The sequence below is a fragment of the Myiozetetes cayanensis genome, unplaced genomic scaffold (genome assembly GCF_022539395.1).
Source record: "Myiozetetes cayanensis isolate MyiCay16 unplaced genomic scaffold, myiCay2020 scf13, whole genome shotgun sequence".
In the NCBI taxonomy this organism is placed as follows: Eukaryota; Metazoa; Chordata; class Aves; order Passeriformes; family Tyrannidae; genus Myiozetetes; species Myiozetetes cayanensis.
This window is the reverse complement of record NW_026086937.1, coordinates 1,893,802-1,919,151: the sequence shown is the minus strand read 5'-3', so window position 1 is coordinate 1,919,151 and position 25,350 is coordinate 1,893,802. Positions and strand designations below refer to the sequence as shown.

The 25,350-nt window shown below is 40.8% G+C and overlaps 1 protein-coding gene across 1 annotated transcript in view; it reads right to left on the bottom strand.

Annotated features, from left to right (window-relative positions):
* ATR (ATR serine/threonine kinase) overlaps positions 1-25,350 on the bottom strand; it is a 35,531-nt gene that overhangs the window by 9,160 nt on the left and 1,021 nt on the right. The window contains exons 3-36 of the mRNA XM_050308317.1: positions 24,425-24,568; positions 23,298-24,187; positions 22,363-22,550; positions 21,677-21,871; positions 21,235-21,461; positions 20,791-20,943; positions 20,447-20,645; positions 19,604-19,863; positions 19,010-19,200; positions 18,809-18,909; positions 18,319-18,490; positions 17,502-17,669; positions 16,439-16,633; positions 15,913-16,098; positions 15,383-15,475; positions 14,308-14,438; positions 13,978-14,121; positions 13,024-13,117; positions 12,148-12,273; positions 10,494-10,700; positions 10,169-10,282; positions 9,388-9,503; positions 8,544-8,664; positions 7,964-8,101; positions 7,026-7,233; positions 6,387-6,565; positions 5,504-5,668; positions 5,070-5,161; positions 4,441-4,532; positions 3,875-4,052; positions 2,801-2,977; positions 2,269-2,428; positions 1,683-1,862; positions 240-382 (exon numbers count right to left, since the gene is read on the bottom strand). Of these exons, the coding sequence (XP_050164274.1) occupies positions 240-382; positions 1,683-1,862; positions 2,269-2,428; positions 2,801-2,977; positions 3,875-4,052; positions 4,441-4,532; positions 5,070-5,161; positions 5,504-5,668; positions 6,387-6,565; positions 7,026-7,233; positions 7,964-8,101; positions 8,544-8,664; positions 9,388-9,503; positions 10,169-10,282; positions 10,494-10,700; positions 12,148-12,273; positions 13,024-13,117; positions 13,978-14,121; positions 14,308-14,438; positions 15,383-15,475; positions 15,913-16,098; positions 16,439-16,633; positions 17,502-17,669; positions 18,319-18,490; positions 18,809-18,909; positions 19,010-19,200; positions 19,604-19,863; positions 20,447-20,645; positions 20,791-20,943; positions 21,235-21,461; positions 21,677-21,871; positions 22,363-22,550; positions 23,298-24,187; positions 24,425-24,568 (6,127 nt within the window). The remainder of the gene's footprint in view (positions 1-239; positions 383-1,682; positions 1,863-2,268; positions 2,429-2,800; positions 2,978-3,874; positions 4,053-4,440; positions 4,533-5,069; positions 5,162-5,503; positions 5,669-6,386; positions 6,566-7,025; positions 7,234-7,963; positions 8,102-8,543; positions 8,665-9,387; positions 9,504-10,168; positions 10,283-10,493; positions 10,701-12,147; positions 12,274-13,023; positions 13,118-13,977; positions 14,122-14,307; positions 14,439-15,382; positions 15,476-15,912; positions 16,099-16,438; positions 16,634-17,501; positions 17,670-18,318; positions 18,491-18,808; positions 18,910-19,009; positions 19,201-19,603; positions 19,864-20,446; positions 20,646-20,790; positions 20,944-21,234; positions 21,462-21,676; positions 21,872-22,362; positions 22,551-23,297; positions 24,188-24,424; positions 24,569-25,350) is intronic.

The following is a 25,350-nucleotide window of genomic DNA, read 5'->3' as shown; positions in this document are numbered from 1 at the left end:
TTGGTTTTATTCATCAAAACTGCAGGTGAAATAACTGTCTGACGAAAGACAGACTTAGTGAGCAGTAAACTTAATTAGGCATGAAAACAAAAAGAAAGCATGCAGCAGTTTGTTTTACAACACTGCATAAAAATTTGAGTTGGTCTGAAGAGGTGAAAGACAATATATTCCTATAAAAATGGTTTTTCCCAATATAATAGTCATCATTCTCTAGAAAGTAAGCAAAGCTCCCCTCTCACCTCCCAAAATGATGAACAATGTATCTAATCAGATCTCCTTGCTTTTCCATCTTGTTGTCAGTTACCATGGGCATTAATTTATCGTAGTACTTTGCAAGATAAAAATGTCCATCTTCCCATTCTGGCAAGAAAATTGTAACATCCTGCAACAAAATCAAAATGAGATAATGACTTTTGAGAGGATGCTAAACTGAAAATAAAATAATGATCCTCAAGGAACTGGAATCTTGTGTTAGTTATGTTGTGCACAGTACATGCAAAAAAAGTACTAATTGTTAACTCTGTAACTCCAAAAACTGTAATTTTGCCCCAAGACAGTTGCCCCTACAAACTAGAAGTCTGTTTCTAAAATAACTTTTGGATTTGGAGACGGCAAGATAATTCAAGACAGGATGATATATGATTCCTCAACTAGGAAATATGCTTTCATTAATAAGATAATAATCAAGTTCCTGATTAACTCAGTACTGAGCTTCTTTTAGCTTTTTGAAAAAAGGAAACAGCAGGATTTTAACAGATGGACTTGATGATCTTTCTGAGCTAAATAAATCTATGGTTCTACATTTTCCCTGTTTCTGTTTTCCTTCTAAATCACGATGTTTAAAGAAAAACAAAAAAACTGTGTAACATATATTAGGAAATAAATAACTTGGCAAGTGGCACATCCATCCTTTAATACCACTGGCTTGTTTCCAGTGCAATGCTTAGACAGCAGAGAGTTCTGAGCATTAGTATTTTCACAAGAGCCAATTAAATTTCATTTCCATTATTTCAACCTTCCTTTATGTTGATACATCAGTTAGATTTTTTCCTAAATGGCTGTTACAGAAGGGTGTTCCTCAGTAAGACAGTAGCAACAATTAACAGCATCAAATGCCAAAGCCTGGATAGGAGACACTGCTTCAAAGGACTGTAAAGATCTGCATCTCCTGCTGGGTTAGCAGGCAATATTAACCATGTCAAGGAGTATTTCACAGGCATCACAAGGTTTCCCTTTTCCTCGTTCTTCACAGACTGAAAGCACATTTAAAGCACAGCTGTAAGTCACTACCAGAGAGAGAAGGAACACTGAAGGGCAGTGCATGTGTCACTGAGGCCACTCTGGGGATTTGCAGTAGTCCACATTTTAGTGAGGAATTGTAATTTGTGCAAGCATGAGAAAAAAGCCATGCTCCTGTAATTTGTTTTTTTCTTTTCAAAGAGTTACATTAGGTATTTGTAGCTCTCCCTGATGGGAACTGTAGCCTTCCCATCAGCCTGTATTGATGTGCCACATTAGAGCTAATTAAGAGAGTTAAATCTTTACAAGAACTACTTCCTTCCCACACACTGATACCCATTAAATCCCACTGTTGTTGTACTCAGCTGACATCATCGGGAGCACAACGATAGCTCACTTAAGGGACTCAAAAGCACTGTCTTGTTAACACTTCTCCAAATTACCTTATACTTCTTCATGACTGCATTGCTCTCAAAGTTGGCAGTCTCCTCCATGAACCTGCCCACCAGCAGCATTGCCCGCCCGTGGATGAGCTGGTTTTTGCTGTCACAGGGTGCTTTATTCTCAGGGAAACATAAATCAACCCCCTTCTGGAGAACAATGAGCGCTTCATGAACCTCACCCTGAGGGAAAGAGGAGAACATTGTACACACTTTCAATGGGAGAGATGCAAAACTTCCCTCTTCCAGTTGTTCTGAAGGCACAGCTACGTCCCCAGGTGTGCTCTAGGCCACTCTGGCTGTGGTAACTGAATTTTAATGGCTTCAAATGCTTCTTTTATTCCCTGGTTATCTCAGCACTGTTGTGCCTTTAGGTGTACCACAATAATTGCTCTCATGTTTGCTGCTTCCCTCTGTTAGTTAAAAGGAAGCAAATTAAGAAGAGGTCTACCATGAAGATAATTTAAATTTGCCTGGGCTGCTTTGACAGAGCCAGGTAATCCACCGGTTTTATACACAGCTGCCAGAAAAGAAATTAAATGCAAAGAAATTAATGTAAGAAATTAAGTTCCAGTTTTATTTCCCTTACCTTGGACCAGAGCCACTTTGCCCTCTCAATGTAGAGTTCAGAGAGTGTGGACTCCCCAGCGTTCAGGAGGGCATTGTAGGCAGTCTGGTGATGCCCAGCTTTCCTGGCCACTCTGGCACTCTGGAGCCAGCACTGGCCAACCAGCTCGCTGTGATCCTGGCTGCAGAGACATTTTTGCAGGGAATGGAACATTTCAGTCATGAAAGCTATTTTAAAATCCAAAGTAAATATCACAGTGTGCTGAAACAGAAAGTGGATTTCTCAATAAACTCTATACTACATAATGATAATTTAAAACTATTTTAATACATTTGTTTCACCTTTTTCCCCACTTAGGCCTGGAAACAAATACACTTTCTCCCTGTTTCTCCCTTATCTTTCCTACAGACACCGTTTTTCCTCCTTATTTTGAAGGAGAGAGGACCCCTTTTGCCTCCAACGAATTTCCAGAGTTCTGCCTCCCCTCTTCTAACACATCCATGGAATTATTTCTGAGAACACAACGTACCACAGGCAACAGCCACCTTCTCACCTTTTACTGAGGCTGAGCAGAGCCCTTCTCAGAGCTAAGATGGGTTCCTTGGCCCTGTAGGAGTTCTGGGTCATTTCAATCCGAGCAGTCCAGTTGAGGGTGTCCCTGCTGAGCTCACCGTCCGGCTGCTGGAACGCTGGCCCGATGCTGTGCTCCAGCTCACACAGCATGTGCAACCTGTGCCAGCAAACAAAGGCAAAACAGCTCAGGATCCACGCCTGTTTGAGACACATGCAGATTTTAAAAGTTCTTGCCCTTTTCTTTCTCAAAGCTGTCCTCGAAGCAAAAATGCAGCAAAACCAAGCCCAGAATCCAAGATCTGTAAATTGGTTCTATTCCTTTGGCAAGCTGCTGAGCACAGACAATGAGGATCACTCAGAGGAGAAGTCAACCTTTAGAGAGAGTATTTCTATCCATTGCTTTCAGCAGCAATTCTTCAAAAAGTCTAATATTTTCAATAAATTCCATTTTAGAAACAATGCACTGTTAATTAAAGTTATGCCATTTATTTCAAAATACCATTAGTGTCATTAGCTGTCACTCTGAAGCTGCAAACCCAAGCTTGGAAATGCCTCAGAAATATTAAATATTTTCATTATAAAAAGCCTACTACAGCCAACTTGAAAGTTTATTAATAAAGGAAAAAACAAAACTACTGGAAGGGATGGGCTTTCAACAGATAGAGCAAGGGGATGCTCTCTGGCCTCCATGCAGGTTAAAAGCAGTGCTCTTAACTTAGTGGAGTTACTGGCCTATATGGATCACTCCAAGCATGGCATTAGATTGCTGGGGTTTATTACCTGATGTATTTTTATTACATAGAAATGTTTACACAAACTTGCTTGCTGATTTTGAAAGGCTCCACCCAACGGTTTTATTGCGAATATTTTTCTTGGGGGATAAGAATAAATTCCCAATTAATCAAAAGTTTTCAGTTGGGTGAGTATAGTAAAAAAAAAAGGTGATAAAAAATGCACATCAGCAGCATTTACTGTGGAAATGCAAAATTCTTGCTGCTGCATGGGTGGTTGTGGGATTTCTGGGTTTGAAAACAGCGACATGCAGATGAGGAACCTGATGATGTGTTCGTATCCTCGCTGGTAGGATCCTCTCTCAAAGCTCGCTGCTGAAAGGGGCACGATCTGTTCTGCCCGAACCACCTTGAGTGTCTCATAAAAAGCTGCTTCATTTTTCTTCTTGGCTGATAACAATAAATTTCCCAGTCTGACACTCCAAGTAGTGGACTTCACATCTTTGGGGAGGAGGAAAAAAAAACAAACCCTCTGGTTTTTTTAAGCAGCTTAATCTGACCGTGCTAATTTTTCTTACCATACTACTGGAAAAATAAGCCTCTCTCAGAACTAATTAACTGAATTTTAGTAACACTAAATGTATAATCCCACTCCACAGTCCACCCATCCAGAAAAACCCAAAATATATTGGGCCTTACACACACTCAAAACTTCTCCTCAAAGACTATACAGTTTACAATCAAATACAGTTACAAAAACCAGAAGACTGTCAGGACCAACCCTCCAACCAGCAAAATCCAACCCCCAAAAAATGACAATAGCTGCCCCTATTAATCAAGATGATTAAACAAAAAATACACACATGAAGGATTAATATTTTTATATTACCTGAAGCTAAATAATTTTCCAGTAAATCCCATCGGGACAGTTTCCAGGCTGCTTCCACCCTGTAAGTGTTCAATTCAGAAATCCATTCAGACCTATTCAAAGAAAAAAAAGGCAGTAAAACTGGGTGCTGTCTCCTCTGTTAATCCTGCATTATACTAGCAAATATTCTTATATAAAACTTCTCTTACTTGAAAGAAGCAAGGTAAGCTTGCTCCTAGTGAAAGTCAATAAAACCAAAGGAGGTGCAGTGATAACAAACAAGAGCTGCAACACGACCCCACAAATGCAATCTCCAAACAGCTAAATACTTCCATGGTCCACCTTCAAAATCACCAGTTTTCAATCTGTTTATCCTATTAGACTACAGAATAGCTATGGAATCAGCAACACAGGAGACCATGAAAGAGTCTGTCTAACAAATCAAAGCACATCCCAGCACTGCACTCAGTGCAGACAAGAACTACGAACATTTCTGGACATCTTGAAAGCAAAGATTTGTAGATGAAGCACTCACGGTTTTGTAGCTTCACCCTGCCAATTGGATATTCCTGACAAGCCTCAAATGCTGGATAATGAGCAGAAATGGCTTTGTGTCACTCAAAGAAACCTCGTATAGATGCTCACAGTACCTGTTTGCCAGCACTCCATTCACCTGAGTGATCACCGTGGATAACTGACCAAGGCCTAACATGGACTTCACCACACCGTGGTAGTGGATAATCTAGGAAGAGGGAAAAACCCACAAAACAACAAATAAAAACCTCACATATATACCTGAATGAAATTCATGCCAGTCTGAAGGAGGAAAGATGCCCATTTGGGTGCTTTTTAGAATAGGAAAAGGCATAACTAATTGCACCACAAGCTACGTGAATATTTTTTCAGTTCATAAGACACTTCCAGTAGCAATAATTATTCAGCAACTATCACAAAAAACTCTTATATTCCTATTATACTTAAATATTCTGAAGAGGTTTGTTTGACTTGGTCTTCTGTGAGTTAAGATTAAAAAATTAATAATCATATATATTATTAAAAGGAAAAAATGAAGTCTTCTCTTTACCTCGTCAGGTTCCAGCTGGATGGCTCTGTCATAGCAGGCTGTGGCATCTCTCAACAAGCCAATACTTTCGTGCTCCAGGATCTGCTCTTTGAGAGAGGGCTCTGCCTTGCGGATGGCACTGACCCCGGCCACTCCATCAGGCTCGTGCATGGCAGCGTACAACTTCTGTGTGCAAACACAGCGGGGGCATTAAAAACAAACAGCACTCGTGAGCTCACACTGCAGGCAGAATAGCACACGAGGTGACCTGAAATGATCTGCACAAAGGGCAAAATAAAGAGGCTGTTCTGACATAATATATAATATGAAGATGCAGATTGTTGCAGGGGGAAAGGCAGCAGACAAAGCTTTTTCCAAATTTGAAATGTCACTGAGGAATATAAACCACAGAGAACCATAGACAGGATCGTGTCACAGGTTCAAATACTACTTGAGAATGATTTAAATAACTTTCAACACCCTTATCAGTAGCTCTTTTTCTACTTCAGAATAAGCCCCTTGGATTTTCTTCAAATGTGCTTTGGCTTTTTTTTGTTATGATAGTTGGCTGTGTTTTCTCTGCCAAAAGGCACAGAGCTAACTAAACCCAATAAATGTTACACTTTTGACCAAACTACATTGAATTATTTTCAGGATTTTTACAACCTTTTATTATACACTAGAAAGCTACTCATTCCTTTTCATGTCAAAGCATGCCAAGTAAGAGGAAGCCCTAAATATTGCTCAAAGACTAAACACTTGTACCCAACAGCAAGTGCCCAACTCCAGCTTTCCTTCTTCCCATCTCGGAGAGGAATTTCACAAAGCTTTATTCATCATGCACATTAAAATAAAATAAAACACATTAAAATAAAAACCAAAAACCAAAAAGAACTTTCAGAACCTGAAGGAACCCCAGGTGCTCCTGGATGTTCTGTTTCTTCTCCGTGATGAACGACTCAAAGTGCATCACAGCCCTCGTGTAAGCCTTGGAGCGAAAGGAGGCCACAGCCAGCGTGTCCTGAGGGATGAGGTCCAGGAAACGGGTCACATTCTGATACTCTCCATAGTCCTCACTGGATGCTGGGGAAAACAAGGCATCTTAAAAATCTGTCAGCTCAGGTTCCATTTAAAAGAATTACCCCGTGCATTGAAATTCAATTAAGTCATTCAACAATCTAATGAGATAGTTGTATTAATTTAAGAACACAGTTTTCTCTTCTGTCAACAATAATTTATTTAAAACAGTCCTGGTGAACTTCCTCCATCTTGCAAGACAGCACAGAACATGTTAAACTGTTTAGAAAATGATCAAGAAAGTAATTCCACTATTTAAATTTTGAAGCTTTACTTCCTGTAACAGGCATTCAGAACAAGGCTTTTGGGATGGGAGGGAATCACAATATGATATTAAGAAGTCATAGAACAGACTTACATATCATATTAATGCTGCATTCTTAAATGGTCATCATGTGAAGCCCCAAATGCAAACACCTATTTGAAGAATGCCAATGTCATTTTAAATCAAATAAGCCTCACTCACTCTTTAGGTCACTCCTGTCCTTGCTGCACTTGGCAGTGTTTTTCTCAGCAATGAGTATTTGGAACTTGTGCCTTGCCCACTGGGTGAGATGATCGAGCATGGAGAACACTGTCTGAGTGCTCAGCTGGCTGAGGTCAGAGGCACTGTCCTCCAGCCTCCTGCTGGGCTGGTCATCATCCTTCAGAACTGCCATGATCTCCATGTAAACCTGCACAGGGATCAACATCAAACACTGAAGGGTCCTACCAGCAGCAAAACAGTAAAAAGGGCAATGAACAAAACTCAAACTAACATACTAGATATTTTAAATGTATATTTTAATAATTTAGGGCTTAATTCCAAGCTCTCTTTGTCCCACAGTCTCAAGAGGGCAAACCAAGTAGGAGTTGTTGCCTGGGTGTTCCATACAGGGAGAAAGCCTTCAGGTTTCAACACACAACAAATGCTACTGCAGCCCTTCCACAAATACAAACCTTCAGGTTTGATAAGAACAAAGGTATCTGCTGGCTAACAGATCAACCACAGGTCGACTTTTTTGCTTACATTTAAGTAAATGCAATGCCAAAAGACCTGTTTCCTGTTGGGAGAGGAAAAAATTATGGGTCTGAATTCTTGGAATTATACAAGGTGAATTCATGGCTTGTTTTTGTTGCGCTCTTCCTCTTTGTAGCACTGCAGCTCCTGGTGTTCCTGCAGTCATAATTAACTGCATAATTAACCTCAGCCCAGGCCCAACTGAAGGGAGAGCTGGAAATGCACAGAAAAGCAATTCCAACACAACCTTGTTTGAGCATATTCAAAATTTATGTTATTAATAGACAAAAAGGAGTTTAACACTAAAACAATTTACTCTTGTAGGTCTGCAGTGATTCTGAACAGCTCTCAGGAAGAACAGCTCACCACTCCTGTAGAAAAGGCTACCATATTACACATCTCACCTCTTGCTGATCCTCTTGACTGCATCCCAACAAAACATAGACAAGGATGTGTGGAAGCAGATAAATTGTCACCTTATAGTCATTTTTCATCATTATACTGCAGCAATCGAAAACTTTCCTGGCGAGATCATGTCGCACCTAGAGAAAGATTTCCAGAAGTATCATTACAAAAATGCAAATAACCTGAACAGTTAATAGATTTCCTTTGGTTGACAACCCAAATTCTATTCCATCAAACAGTTTTAAGATACTTGTCTCATGCAGAAGAAGGTTCATCACACTCAAACCTGCAGCAGGGATGCCCAGTGACAGCTGCCATTGCACATCTCAGCTGCTGATCCCACAGGAAGCCAGGTGAGCACTGCTCACATGTTCCACTTTCCCACGTTCTCCACACCACTGGGACCTTGCACTGGCTAACAGAAAAAGCCTGCAGGCTGACAGTACCACTGCACTCAGTCTGCTGCCCTAAAGAGCCTCAAAAAGTGGGAAATGAATGAAGCCATTCCATTCCTTCCTGTCTGAAAGAGGACAGTGCAGCTCCTGAGCTATGTAATGTAACTCACATTTATTCTCTTACCTTTGTTATAAGATAACCTGCCCAAGTTGCTGACCATTCTGCAAAATTATGACCCAATTTGCTTAAGTAAATTGGCTTCTTCATCTTAGACCAATTTACAGCCTTTTGGTAACTCTTGTACCTGCAATTTTAAAATATCCATTTAGTAAAAGTAATGTTTTTATTTATAATATACATATAGGATGTTGTAATAAAATGCTATAACAAACAATAGCACATTGTTAATTATGAAATTCCTTGACTGGAATCTTTAGAAAGAGAATTAAGAAAACACTTTCAGTAGCCAACATCTTTTATTCTAAAGCTTCTGAAAACTAAACACAAAATAAAAATTCTCATAACATGTTAGGTTGTTTGTTAAGTATATTTCAAAGTGCTATTCAAATCAGTTTTAAGAAATGCAGTTTGATAAATATTTCAGTACTATGTTCCCAACAGGAAAAAGCCAGAGCATATATGAAAGGCAAGAAAGACCAAAATAGGTTGTTTTCTGAAAAGGTAAAGCTTATCACAGGTGAACATGACTGTGTTCATGAGGAAACCCAAAGGAATCACCAATGATTTCAAAATCAATACCCCTTATAAGCCCAGTGCTCCTGGGACAAACAGGCAGATTTGGGCAAAGTATGAACTCCTGACTTTGCCTGTTCAATTTACAGAGGATTCCATCCAAGTGAGTGCCAATTCAGCTTTATGCAGAAAGCCCTTATTTGAGTTTTGCATCTGTACATATCACTCTTCCCAGAAGAGTGACAATCACAAAGCCAAATGAAGTTAACGGTGGCCTGGGGGGAACAAATAACTCCATCTGTTATGAACAGAAATTGCTCGAGCTGTCGTGTACCGTGTGTTCAGGTGAGGTTCCAGGATCTCCTGCACGTGCTCAGGAAAGCTCCTCCAGAGCCTGGAGCCAGCGCAGTCAGTGTTGGTCTCCCTGCACTCATAGATCGACAGCAGCTCCTGCAAGGGCGAGTTTACACGACCACCTCAGCACAGCAGCACCCAAACCTGCTGGATATCATCTTACAGGCCTTTCCCAGCCTCAATGATTCCATGGTAAGTGATGAGATGGAAGTTATGGAGGGCTTAATTCAACCAACTGTTGATTCCCCAGGTTCTCCAGTTGTTTGGACCACACTGCCCCGTATTCTTCACATCAGCCAATAAACCAGGACTACAGGTTAAGTCTGATTCCTCCTTGTCAAGCTGGGACCAAAGACCAGAGTCTGAAAATATGGCTACACTCCCTTTCAGTTGCTTTTCTTAAAAGTGTAAGCAGAAACTATCTTAGGAATCCTTACTTCTTATCATTTCTGCCTGTGGAACCTGCACTGAATTCTAAGTCACCCTCAGGATTACTCCTTGAATCATTATGAATGACTCTTAATTACCTCTCAAACACCAGATGTCTCCTAAAATACTGTGACACAGAAGCAAACAAATCCATCTTTTATTTGACAATTCCCCAGAATTTTAAGTGTACCTTCTAATTTAAAGCTGCACAGGATGAACTTGCAATTATTTAAACATGGATCTCAAAATGCACATTTATAGTGCATAATTTTAAGTTCAGTGTTATAGAAATAATTTGTGATGAAAAAAATAGGATCTCTCGTGTGTCTTACCTGAATTGCATATGCTGCAGAATCCTGAGCACGAACATTATCAGCATAGGCAAGGAATGCTCTGGTCAGTTCCATTAATAATCCATAGGCAAAATTTGGATCTTCCACACCAGCCTCAAACACAACCAAACACCAGTTTTATTAAAACAGAGCAATAGCTGTGTCTTTAATCTCTAAATCATCACTTGGAAGCACTTGACTCTAAACTGTTTTAGGTGAGAAAGCAAGTACAGATTTTCAAAGGGTCTAAAGATAAGAGATTCCCTACTCCCTCCTTGTAAACAACCCTTCATGCTAAACAAAACACCCCTGCAATGCTCCTTACCACAAATGTGAAATGTTTTCCCTGAGTTTCACTGGTTGAAAAGTCGAGCCTGCCAGGATCTATGGCCCCCAGCTCACCCAAACACTCTCCACAGAGCAGTCGAGCCTGAGGATTGGCGTCCTGGCAGCCAATGAGCAGCACAGTGACCAGCTGGGAGATGACTGGCTCCACAGTCTCACTGTCTGTCACACACTTGATCAGTTTGTCCTAGGAAGTCGAAAAATAAAGCTGAGTTACTCTACAACCATATTTCTGGTAAATAATCATGGACATTTTCAGTCTGTAACTCACTCTCACTTCCAATTTCATTTGGCCATGACCTGAGGTCAGTGATTCCAGTCCTGCCTCACTGGAACTACAGCCCCATGGCACTGAATTGCTTGGAGCCCTAGGAAGGACTAAACACATGAATGAGGGATTTGGGCCTTAATTAATAATGCTGTCACGGCCAATAATGTGTTTCATTATCACACACCTCTCTACTACGTTTTCTTTCCTTGTCTTACCCAGAACCTCTCTTATTTTCTACATTATCTTTTCCCTTATTTGTCCCTTTTCTCCATGTGTTCCAGAATTCCTCCCAATTTCTTTCAAGCAGCTGTTGTCACACTTTCTGGTTCTGCTGCCATTTGTATTCTGATTTGCCATGTCTTGGCCATTTCTTCACTCTTATGTGCTACAAAGCCCAGGCTTTCGAGTCCTTTGATCAATGTCCAGCATTTTAATTGGGTGTCCTTTCTTTTTTGTTTTGGCCCATCTTTTATTCCCCAGTTCCACATTTAGTCCAAATACAGAAAAAAACAAACATGTTTGTCATTGTTACGTTGAATGAAAACTGAAACCACAGCCAACATAACAGAGCAAGCAGTTCCACAAGCTGTGGAACTAATGAGGTTTGATTTGCCTCAGTTATTTTGCTAGACCTCTAACTAAGCAAGACATGGCAGGAGTTTGCTGACCTGAGCCACAAGAATTACAGATGGGCCAGGAATTTACACAATGACTGTTCTTTCAACTAGAATTGTTTTTTTTTAATTTCACAGTAAAGAGTGTTCCACAATTTTAGAGGTACTCAGGGGACAGATCTAATATTTTTTCCTAATAGGTTACCCTTTGAGATAATAACCACACAGATTTGTAAAGCAGTATCTTCAGTTTGTACATGGCTATAAAATTTATTTGAATATGGATCAAAGGATTCAAATTTTTGAGGGTGGAAAATAAAGAAAGAAGAGGAAAAAACTGAAGGTGTGAGGTGGTCAAACATGTTAGTTCTTTCAGATATTACACACACACAGTGCTGGCTTTTATGGATTAAGCTCCTGATGCAAAAGCCATACATGTTCTAACAGAGAATAACAGATTGCTGAAAAAGACTTCTTAGGTATCTCTTTCCTCAGAGTTGAGAAAACCAAGGAAATGCACCACCAGCCTTGCTGAATCAGCAGCCCAAAGATCTGGAAGATTTGGAAGTCCTCCTATATGGAGATGTCATGAGAAAGAACCCATTTCCCCCTTCATGTGAAGAAACACCTCAGTGAAGTGGGGAGAGCGACACATTCATGGGGACACCCTGCAGCAGCGAGGAGCTTTAGGTTGTTGCTGCAGATGCTGCTTGGCTCTGGCTTTAGCTGTGCTGAGGGAGTTTCCCCACCTGATTCCTGTAGAGCGTTTCCCTCAGGCTGCTGAGCGCGTGGATGCGAACGTCCACGTTCTCGTGCTGGATGGCTCTCATCGACAGCTGCAGCGCCCTCTGCAAGTCCGTGCTCTTGGAGGACTCCTGAACAGGGCAGGACACAACAAGTTCCAGTTCAGCATAATCTGGTTAAGCAGTATCTCAAAGAACACAAGTGAGAACACACAAACCAACTACTTTTTTGCCTGTGTTCTCACCTACATCCATAACCCACTGTTTTTCTGCCTGGCTTTTAAAATGTTTTCCCCACAAGGTGCTATATTTGCACTTTTGGGTAAATACAATGGTGGTACAAATAAAAATTATAAAATCAGAAGAAAATGCTTTGCTTTGAGTCTATCTAAAACCAAATCAATTTCTACTTTTTCATTCCTACCAAGTAACTGCTGCTTCCCCCCTATTATTCCTTCTGAGGGCAAGCAAAAGAAATGGCCCACAGAGTACTGCTAAAACCAGACCAACTCTGCTCCCTGGGCAGAGAAGATGGGAAAAGGATCAAATGAAAAGTGGCAGCTTTTTTTGTAACACAGTCATGTTTGCCATAGCTAATGCTGCTGACTTTTAACCTTCTAGTCTCTTTAGCCTCACACACAGATGAAAAGTCTGTGTTCAGGTGATGCTACAGAAACAGCAACATTGAATTAGTTGAACATTTCACTCCTAAAGAAGAATCAGAACCTGCTTCAAACTATCCCTGTGATACACAAAACTTGTTTTGTGGTGGAAGCAGATAAATACTATTTCCATTTAGCAATAAACTTTAAATGTTTTCCTCAGTTGTCACAAATTCATTTGAAGCATTCAAAGCAACCAACTAAATACAAGAAGCTGTACCTTTCTGTATTCCTGAAGGACAACCTGAATTTCTTTTAGTTCAGGAAGGTCAGGCAGAAAATATATTTCATGTAGAAAGTCTCGTACTGCATCCCTAGTAGTTACCAAAAAATATTGCAGAGAATATAGTAAACATTAGTTGCACCAGAAAATACTTAAAAACCCATCAAAGAAAGCAATGAAGAAACCTCTTTCAATTTTGCTACTATGGCCTTACACAAAAACCTTATTATTCCTATTGCCAACTTTTGTTTTGAAAACTGCTGGCAATGCAAGAAAAAGGAAAACCCAACAAATGCAATCAAGATAATAACTATCAACAGTTCTACCAAAAACCCACCCCATATTTTAAGCTTATATGTTAAGCTACAAAATATAGGATGAAAATTAACTCAACATTATCTTCAAAAAGGTTAAGTCACCAAAATTATTTTGTATTAAACTTTGATTTTATTTTCAGTTGGTGTGACCCCTTGAGAGAATGCATGAAATCTTACTGAACATTATAATCTGTTTTATACAGAGTATAATCTTCATACTTATAACTCTAACTATTGAAGAAAACAAAGAACTCATTTCCTCCCCATTTCCAACTGTGTACACTTCCCTCTAGCTTGGAGCACATGGGAGCAATCAGCATCATTCTGTGAGGGAAGGGATTTTCCATCCCAGCAGAAACAGCACAGACTCAAGGAAACCTGGCAGGGTGAAGGCTCTGACTGGGTTTTAACTTTGTCACACCATCATGTATTTTGATAAGGACAATGTAAAAACACCTTTTCAGATGTCAGATTTCAAGCTCTAGATTTTAGAGAAGTGGAAATGTACAGAAAGATGCACTATTTAGCAGAAAAACAAGCTTTCTCATCTCAGTGCTGGCCACTTGAATTTGGGGTTGTCTCCACTCCTGTGACAGGATTTCATCCACACAACTGCAAACATTTGGAACAGTACCTGTTCTCCACTATGAGGAAGTGGAATATTGCTGTGGTTTCCTTGGGCTGGATGTGAATTAGGGGCAATAACACCACTATCACATGGCTGAGCAAGGAGCCCAGGTAGGAATGGTCCAGGCTTCGAACGAAACAATCCCAAGCTCTGAGCAAGGAAAGACAACAAAACAACAGTAATCAGTGGTTCTTCTCTGCACAGCACATTTTGGGTGAGTCATGACAAGCACTTGAAGCTGTGTCAGCTCTGTGGTTTAGATTGCTGTCCAGATCAAACCAAAGCAGTGTACTGAAGGACAGAAAGAGCCACTGCTTTGGGACACCATCAGTTCACCTGCAGCACAGTTCTGGAAAGTCATCCTTGTATCTCAGAGCTGTCCTCAGGGTGGTCATCATCTTCACTCTGACCGAGCTCACGTGCTTGGGACCCATGAGCTTCATCAAAGACCTAAGACTGTTTAAGGCCTAGACACAGAGAAAAGGCATTTTAGTGTATTAGGTACTCAGGAAAACATGTACAAGCCATGTTTTCTAATAAAATCAGGCTACCCTTGCTGAAGAAATCATGCTCTATAAGACATCAAAATCAGTCTCATGTTTCAATGCAGAATTTGGGTTTAGAGAAAGAGAATGAAAGGGAATCTCAAATGACAGAACTGTAACAAGAAACCATGTTATTCAGGCTGTTGACAAATTGATGAGGGAAGAACTGTGGACACCAAAGGGGTTAGTTATTAGAGATGTCTGTTCTAAGGCATGATTGACTACATATCCACAGCTGAAAAGAGCAGGCTTAGGAAATAGAGAGAAAATAAATAAACTTGCATTTAAGAAAAGAAACAAGCCCAAACCCAACCAAACCAAAACAACAAAACACCAACAGAATTGACATACAACTTGCAGCAGAAGTGACTGCCAAGCGTCAGGAACAGGTAACAGCTCAGCTGTCAATGACAGAAGAGAAACACTGAGAGGCAGGAGGTATTTCAGTCCCAGTAACACTACCCTGAACAAGGCAGGACAACGTCCAGCACGACAGATCAGTAACACAGGAATAAACCTGAGCTTCAGGAAAGGTCATGCAAGGGGAACTCACCAAGCACAAAAAACTGAACAAGAAAAGGTAGAAATAATAGCAGGTGCAGCAGAAGAAATGTTACACAAATTAGGAACTTCATAAAGCGTGAAGACACGAGGCTATGAAAATGAGAGCATCTCAACGTGAATATCTGAGAAGCAAAAAACCACCAGAGAAAATGCAGTCTCTCAATGTAAAGGTTATATCCATTCTAGCACTGAAAACTCCCTGCACTGCCTCTGTGAGGTGGCTCCAAGGCTTAGAAATATCTGAAATATCAAAATAGCCCTTGCTTATTTTTGTTTTAATATTCAAGATTAATTTTACTCACCATTTTTTTATCTTCAATGCCAACACTGGAACTCAGTAACTGCATGTTAAAAAAAGCCAAGATACCAAGCAATTTAGGTTGCAGATAATCAGCCTGTGGAGGAAAAAAAAAAAGGGTAAAAACCCAAATAGTCTTACTATGAACACATTCCTAAGCTTAAGAAATTAAAAAGCAGGTATGAAATGCTAATTCTGAAAGACAAATGAGAAGAATCTCAAATACACACACTGCTACTTAAGAAATATCAGTGTTAATGACAGACCTCCCTACTAGGCTGTGGGGTTTGCAGTTTCCACAGGAGCTTGGGAATTGTATGTGTGTGTTGTTGGTCTGTTTGGGCACTTTCTTGGTTTGATTTGGGTTTATGCATACTTGGTAGGTATCTCCCTGTTCCAGGAACACTCCATAGGAAATGCCAGCCTTTCCTCCACTTCTTGTCTCAAATAACATCAAAAGGCCTTCACTCTCACAGCGGATAAAAAAGAATCCTTACTGAACCAAACTGAACCTGCAAAGTGTGCTGTCCTCACCATCTGTTCGGGGGATGTGATCTCCCTGGGGCCCCGGTAGGGATCGTCGTGGGAGGCGAACGAGGCCAGTATGGCCAGCCCGTTGAAGACCTGCTGGTAGTGCTCCCCTATGCGCAGCAGCAGCTCGTTGTGCAGCCCCTGGTAGTCCTGCCTCAGCAAGCTGCCCAGCTCTATCTCAGTCTCATTCTGTAAACAAACAGAAACCCAGCATTTAATCACCCTGAAATCGGCACACTGAGAAACGGGAGGTGTTGGGCTCTGGTTGATTTATTACGGAAATCAAAAGCTTCCATTCAGCAAAGTGCCAGACAAACCAAGCTTTTAGAATTTGTTAACTTCATAAAGTATCTTATAACCATTCCTCAGAGCCAACAGAGCTGACTCTAAATAACAAGAACAAAATTTCTGCATGTGCAATCTCCCAACCTATGCCTTGCAATGCCTTAACTTAAACAAAGCAGAAAGGTCACTCTGCATCAGGTGTTGGTGCTCATCTGCAGGCAGAATGGAGCAAACGCCAGTTTACCTTGAGGTAATGAAGCGCCCGCTCCAGCTCGTCCTTGGTGCAGGAGCAGACCAAGTGAGAGAAGATGTATTTGAAGTTGTTGATCAGGATCTCTCTCCGGTTGACGTTCAGCTGTTTGGCGATGGTTCGGATGAGCGTGGAGGCTGCAGGACTGGCCTTGGCTGCAAGGTCAGGAAGCAGAACCTGCAGGGTCCGCTGCCAAATTAAGAACAGCAGTTAGTGGGGAGAAAACAAACCAAAAAACCCTCCAAAACCCCAGGATTAAGCTTAGTTCCATTTGTGTCAGCATCACAACACACATCTCTGGTCATAAGAATGACCACAGGTATGAATCAAGAAGAACTTTAATAAGATGGAAATACTGAGTAAAAACGCAGATAGAACTAATTACTTCAGGAGCTGCTTCACCTAATCAATACTAAGAAACAAGTAAGCAAGAAGTGAGCTGGTGTTTTTTGTGTCCATTCAGATTCTCCACATAAGGAAATCTTAAAAAACCCCCAAACAAACCAAAAAACCAACATGCCCACACACAACATGTATATGGACTCCCCCAACCTACCATTCAATTAGAACACTGCTTAGTTAACATTTGTGCATTTCTCATCTATTAACAAGCAAAATGCAAGCATGGTTATGAAGCTGCTTGGTCTCCCAGTAAAACAGATATCTAAGCAGATCAGAAGGAGCTGGATCCACAGAACATTTCCTCATTTGAAACAAGAAAGCTGACACCATGCAAACATCACACCTTACAGAGGATCCTTCCAAGCGCACCAGATCACTAATGTAGATATAATTAATGAGTACTGTAGATCTTTGCTCATTATCTGTCACACTGAATCAGCACCATGGCCATCCCCCTAACTCCCTGATAAAACTGATCCTCTGCATTTCAGCTCCCAGTTCCAGCAATCACAAAGTACTCTATATTATAACAAACACCAGTAACTAGAGAAAAAAAACCCAGATCTTTGACAACCACAGAAAACTTGTGGATTAAAATAGAAATTCACAAACACACACACAAAATGTCAGAAGTAGAAAGGACTGACCAACTTACCGACAGAAAGCGATTTAGGTCTGGAAAATCAAAGACAGTGGCAATCTCAGTTAACATGTCCAGAGCCATCTCTCTCTGGTGATCAGCTGTTTGTTTCTGCAGCTCATTGCCCTGCCCTGGAGAACTCAACACCACCATCTGGCTGGAGTGCAGGGACTCCACCAGAAACTGAAATAGATATTTAGTGTTATTTTCCCCTTGTTCGCTCCCTAAAACTAAACACAAGAGTTTCACTCCTCTTTCTATGCATCTGGTTTTCTCTCATTTATGGCACAGAGATCTGTGACTATTACTTTGCAATAGAATTGGATTATCATCCTCTTAAAAATTACATTCAATTTTGCAACCCTGGATTCAAATATTGCATTATTAAAAAAAAAAAATTCAAAATTAGAAAAGTCTGCTTGTGACAATTTTTTGGTTTTTTAAACTGACCTTTTGTCTTTAGGTACCGGGTAGAACAAAAACCCCAAATCAATCACGTCAGAATTATGCCTGTAAAATGCTGACTTCAATTACAATTTTAAATCATGGTGTCTTGCAGCAGTAGTGCTACATAATGCAAGCAACTATACAGATGCTCTATTTCAGAATGACAGCACTGAGGCAATAAAACAGAGAAGCAATACTGTTGAGGGAAGATCAAAGTCAAAAACTTCCCATTCCTTCCTGAATATTTATAGGGTTTTTTTTCTTTCTCATCCCATGAGATTTCACCTCGTAAAAACGCTGCAACTTTTACCTTCGACACCATTTTCAAAACACACACAAAGAAACTGAGCAGGTGTCTTTGTAAACCCCCAACTCTTATCTTTACCTGGCAGATGGGTTTCTTGTACTGGCTGAAGAAGGCCTGCAGCCGGACGGCCCTGGCCGCTGCCAGCGCGCGGATCTCTGCGAACGCCGCCCCGGCCACGGCCGCCGACTTGGACAGCAAACAGTGCAGCAAATGCAGGAGCGCAAACGGGACCAAATCTCCCTTGGATGCCCTTCCAAAGCGAGCAGAAGGAAAAAAGAAGTGAAAAGGACAAAGGGATTGCTGCGTTCGTAAAACGAGTCGGGAAAAGGCGGCGGCCACGACGCGAAACGCGGCGTTGTATTTGTGTGGCTCATCTGCGCTCCCTGCGACAGGCAGAGGAAAATGAGGAGCATATTCCACATTCATCTACAGCTCTGCACACCTGCAGCAGGCCCTGGGCAAAGGCTGACTTCAAAATAAATCATTTAACCTTTCACTTGAACTAAACTTAAACTTTGCAATACAAACTGAGGTGATTTGGCAATTTTCAAGACGTTATCAAAAATACCTTCCAATATCTCCTGTCGTGAGGATCAAGGTATCTTTAAGCTCATTATTTCTTGATAATTTGGCATTTGTATAGGCTTCTTTCATCCTTGAAACAAACAGCTGGTACAGGTGAAAACAAAAAAAAAATCATTTTAGTGTTTGACATCAGTGAAACAAGACACAAAGTAACTCAAAACCCCCAAAATAAATATGAATTCACCTCTTTTATGAATCCTTCCTCAGAGTCCAAGGATTCCAGTATGTTCTTTATGCAGTCACTGAAAGCCACTCTTACATCTTTGTCTGGATCTTCCATCAGATTTAATAAAGACCCAAGAAAAATCTTTACACTGGACTCATCAGTGTTAAAATCCAGATGTTTGCAAAGATGAGGTATATTTTCTATAAATGCTGGGTGGCATGGTTGGAGGAGGAAAGGAAAATATATTTTTAATGCTTTTTCAGAATCTATTGAAGTGCACAAAACAGTGATGCAAGCAAGCCATAAGGCACACTATACTTTTTTTAATCAAAAGAGTCAACATTGTAAAGCGAAAAAGCTACTTAAAATTCAGATTTTATCAATTATTACAATTCTAGATACAAATCATAGCCCAAAATTAAGCCAAGGTAGTTTAAAGGAGTATCAATGACAATATTAAACATCAGCAGTGATATCAATTGAAATACAGCACTCTGAGTTACAGCTGTAAAAAGCTCAGTATAGAATAAAAGGAACGGAGAAAGGCACAGAAGTAGCACCTCAGTCCCTCACATGGAAGTGGAAAATGTTAATCAGGGTAAAGCCACATACCCAGCTTGACTGAACTGGCTGCTTCACTCTCCAGGAGAACAAGAAATGGCTTGAAAACACAGGCTGGCACTGAACAAGTTCTGCCATGAGCAGCAGTCCCTGTGAGGCTGCTGCACAGAATATCATCAGTAAGATGTTTGATGGCAGAGTCTGCCAAGGAGGGCTGGACACAGAATGTCCCAGAGAGGCAGCAAGATAAGTTCCCAACTATAGCAGCACAAGCCTCCTTGACCAGCTCAGACTCATCTTGGATTTGATTTCTGAAATGGAAACAAAAACGAAATGGTTTTAGTAGATCATTTACCTAGAGATTTGTTTTTCTACACTGTCTGAATTCTCTAACTGCACTGACAGCGCTATCAGGACAATTTAAGGATGTGTCTCACTAAATCATCTTTGTGCTTTGCCCTCTGTCCCTCAGGTTCTGCTGAATGTTTGCAGGAGCACTGGGCATGGTGGGCCTGCCACATCACACAGAAACTCAGGACTAACACAAAAGGACAGAGGACACCGAGACATGAATACAAAAAGTAAAGAAACTGGAAAAATTGTAAGAGACATATGGACAAATACAAGATAAATTTCACTGGCAAAGATATCTCCTTCCTCCTCCTTCATTTGAATGGGGCTCTTCAGCTCAGGAAGGAACTCACACGGTAACTGAGCACTGTTCATACAGACACCATCACATACACCTATCCTGTTGATACCTTAGGATTCCTGTAACTGAGATCTAGCAAATTCTGCATTTCATGGAAATAAACTTTTTTTGTGCTTGTACTACACCTCTTATTTGCCTGGTTTGCTTCTTCCCACACCCAGAAAAGCAGCATCAATACCTACAGGAGTGCTTTGGGAATCGTGCTGCAGGACTGCACACCGGGGGGATGGAGCAGAAGGGAGAATCCTCTAACACAGGTAGCCCGAATTACTTCATGGGGACTTTGGAGTGCCCAGTGGTAAATGGATTTTCTCCAGTCCAGATGGATGTTTCTTGGGAAGAGAGACAGAAGGAGCACGCAGTGTGACTGAGTTCGGGGTGCTAAAGGCAAAAACCAGAGCAAACAATTACTTGATTTAAACTTTCAATACCATCAATCATCACAAGAGGGCAAAGAATATTTAATTCTGCTTTAGAAAAATCATTTCAAAGTGCTATTAGGTTTTATATACTTTAACATACTTACAGAAACTCTGGGCAGTTTTTTGACTCAAAACTAGAGGATCAAACCCCAAAAGAGATGGCTTAAAACAAGAATCATCAGGATGGCTGCAAATCCAGGGCAGAGACAGCAATGCACATAAGTTATCCAGAGTCTGATCACTCAGTGGAGTTTTCCCTAAGGGAAAAAAACCAAAACACAACAACAAAAAATATACTTTCTCAGCACTGTACAGTTTATAAAACATCCTATGATCTTAATTTGCTACAAAATGTTACTTTTTCTATCAACAAAGATTAGTATCACTATTCCCACATGTCGACATCCTACATTTTAGACATGTAATGATAAATCTTATAGTGCTACATCAAAATAACCTAAAAACCTGATGAGTCAAACAGGTGACAGAATGTCATCCATGAGCAGCAGAATGAATGAAAAGACATGTTAGTTTAAAGGATTTCTCACCTTGTGCATACAGCAGGGCATCAAAGATTTTCACTATTCTGTCAATCACTTGTTCTAGATTAACAAGCTGTGTAGCAGCCTCTAACAGCTTTCTGCAGACTTTCACTACTCTTGTGATAAAATCAGAGGAAAGCCACTTGAACTGTGTATTCACCACGGAATCTGAGGAGCTTGGAGAACTCTTACATGCGCCAGAGTTCCATGGATGAAACACTTTATGATCTACACTGTTAAAACAGAAATCACACGATCAATTCAACAGATTAGAAACATTTAATATCGTACTGCTTGCAAGCAAAGTTATTATGAAAATGCACTTCAAAACATACAGGACTTATCCAGCATTATCCTGATACACAGACAAGCAATAGAGTAATTAGGCAAATCTTGCTGACAGTTCCAAGCAACTGCTGGGCTCCCAGGCTCTCCTTGGAAGCTTTACCTGGCAGAAGATGCTGGGGGAGAACAGTGAACCATGCCCAGAGCAGCCACTCGCACAACCACGGCAATGCCCTCCACGGGCTGCACAACATCCCCTGGCACAGCTTCCTTCTCGAGGAGGGACAGTAAGGATGCAGCTTTCCTAGTGACAGCATTCCAGAGAGAGCTCTTCTGCCTCATGTTCACGGGGCTACGGCTGCAATTTGACCACATTCGTTATTTTCCAACATACATCTTTATTTTTTAGAAAAGATAAATCACCACAGCAAAACCAGTGCTAATACACGTTTGATACAGGATGAGGAAAACATCAAATGAAGCTTTAGCTGAAATGTGCTCTTTGGGAGGAAAAGAGCCTAACTCTGAATTTAAGTATGACTCAAATCAGACTTATGGTAAAGGCTATAAAGCTAGAACTCATTTTGTAGGGATGCTTCAGCTTTTCTGTTCTCAGCAGGTAAAAATGAAAATAATTTCCACTGAACATATTAAAAATACAGTCTCTTTAACTAAAGCTTGGCTTAAAAATCACCATAGGTTTTGATCCTTCAAAATATCACTTGGATTTTTTTTTTCCCCAGAAGACCTTTCAATCTGGCTGTTAAGAATAAACTAAAAAATTTTTGAGGCAGTTTATTATTCAATAGCCAAATTGCTATAAAAGCACTTATTGAGTAAGTGTCCTACGTTGAAGGGGGAGGTGATTTCTTTGGATGCTTTGAGGGGAGGCTGAGCCGTCGCCTTTTCTCTGGAACTTCCTCGCTGCTGCTGCTCCAGCCATCGGTGTCAGAAGCCTCGTGCTGGTTCTCTTGAAGCTCCTCGAAGATTTCTTCTGTTTGTGTTTTTAACACTGTATAAAGTGGGCTCACCAGGTACTGGGATGGACAAACAAGAGAGGTACCATGATGTATGCTCTGCCTTAACTCCCCAAAGATGTGCTAGAATTGTTTCTGACTTAAAGCACAAAATGTCCAAATATTAAGGTAACAAAGTTCTTAAAAACCTTTCTGTTCAAAAAAGTAGCCATAAGATGAAAGCTCTTCTAAGCAGTGAAGTTTCCTGCGTTGGGAGCAGAGAGGATGCAGCCTGTACAGCTGTTTCCCAGCTCCTGCCACAATCCCTGGCTAGCAAAGCCACCAGGACAGACACACACAGATTGAGGGACAACAGATCCAGGACACACACGGATGCATGGGATAGAGGGAACACTCAGCACATCAACACCCTTCTCTCCACCTGTCCCTACCAAACATGAGAAAAGCATGTGGTTAGAAAGTGAGAGCTCAGAAGAATGGAAATCATCTATAAAGCTGCCCTCACATGAGTGTACTCTGGGTCTTACTCCCATTTATACTCTCCTGATGTTATTTATGATTACAGACAGCTCTGCCTGCATAGCTTATCAACAGTTTAATACATCTAAAAAACGTAAGAGTCCAGCTACATCTAACTGATCAAAGAACTCTGGCCTGTGCAAACATGTGAAACAGTTAAAAACCAAGGAGTATCAACTTCAATATACAACTAAAAATAGCATTTCCTGAATTTTCTTCTTTGTACAGGTGTAGGTTTTTGTACATGATCTATTCACACAATAAATACTGTTTTTAAAATTAACCTACCTCTTGCTCCTCCTGAGTTCCAAGCCCGTTCACAAAAATCCCACATATGGTACTGATATGGGCTTTTCTTACTTGTAAGGCAGATTCGTAGCCAGCTGGAACAAATTCCAGAAAGTACTGCAGGATATGGCAAAAAGCAGTTTTAAGCTTTTCAGACCGAAGACACCTGAACACATCCCCTTCAAACAGTGCACAGAGCTTCTCCAGCAGCATGTTCAAGTAGACAGGCTCAATCTTCCTGTAAAAATCTGCTTCGAAAGGCAACAGTGTCCTCACTAACAGTAAGAGTGGCTCTCCAAAGAGTTCTGATTCCTCAGTATCCATTTCAAGGGTTGACTGCAGGATTTCAAAAAAGACTGCAAAGAAAACACTGGCCAGTTGTTCCGGAGGTCCTCCCAGATGAATTAATTTCACCAGAAACTTCATTGCCAACGTTTTAACTTTTGGGCTGCCACACTCCAACAGGGAGCAGCCTATCCCCCAGAGAACAGTATCCTGTCTGACAAAAAACACATCTGCAACAATATCTGTCAGAACAGACATTAATATAACCTCCAAACACTCCACGTTGGGCATGCCCATCAGCTGCAGTGGTGCCAGTCTTAAATATCCCACCGTGTCACTTATACTGCTTGAAAATCTCTTCACAGTCACTGGCCAGGTCAGTCCATTTCCCCTGAGGTGTTTCTGTGCATCTCTTTCGTGCAAGATGATCAAGTCTTGGAAAAGCTGCAGCAAGTCTTTAGTCAGTACTTCAAACACGGAGCAGCTCTTCATTTTGAACAGGAACAGCAAAGAGCAAATGACCTCACGGATGTTCCTGTGCAGGGTGCTGCAGTTTGGAGCTGCAGCGATTCGGAGGAGCCTCGTGATGATCCAGTTACTGAACTCTAGGACCAGGAAAGAGAAAGAGCAAACGGAAAGTTATGGAGATAAAACCCACAGTCTCCTCATGAGCACTGCCCAGAGAGCAGATTGCTTATCAGGAAGACGAAGGGAAACTCCTGGAGGTAAGTGTATGTAGGCCCAGTACACAGAGCCTTCCCTGGGACATTTATCCTGCAGATGCCACTGGAAAACAGGAAAAGAGCAGGGAGCAGCACACACAACATTCCCAAGCAACTCACCAATGCAGCTGCATTCTGTTTCCTCCTGATTCCCATCCACATTTACAAACATAAGGGGGGAAGATTTCATGATATATTGAATAAAATCAAGTAACATCACAGAACTTGGCTGTGAATCGGATTTCTTAATTAGCTCCAAAGCAACTTGAAAAAGAAAGAGAAGACAACGACACTTGAATTAGCATTGCCATGAATCAACTGCACAAGTTTTGTTCACACCTAATGAGGATATTTTTATATATATAAAATACTATGACAGGGTTCTGAACCTCCCAAATTATTTCTTTATTAAGAGTATGCTTTTTTAATCCATGAAGATGATTTTGTGCATGTGTACAACCCTCTGTGTGCCTCCAAGCTGTCTGAAGGAAAAGACACATTCCTCAATAAATATTATTAACACCACATGCACTAACAGTCAGTTAACATCCTATCCAAGTGTGTGATGAGTGCAGAACAGCAAATACCCAACATTTGTGGTGAACTACTGTAATAACTGGAACCTTAACATTATTTATTTATTAAAGTAAGGCTTTGTTAGAATTCCAGTATTAAAAATAAAGCTGTTTACATCCAAGTATTTTAATTCTGAAAGACACATGTGAGTATTAAGAATTGCAAGCTATATTATCGATTAACAGTCACAGTACATGATGCTCCTGCTTTTCCATGTTGCCAGCACTTGTATTCATACAACTCTGCACTGCATTTCCCCCCTCTTTTTTGGGGGGGCCTGTACATGTGTGTATGTGTGTTTAGTTTTTTTTACTTCACATCGTAACAGAAAATATGGAATTTATTAAAAAACAAGTCAGAAATGGTATTGTATTCAACTAAATCTTTCTGGGAATGAGAGCTGTAACTTGTATTTTTGGCAGGAATTACTCAAAGCATAAAGCAGAAGATTTTAAAAGAACAGGGATGTA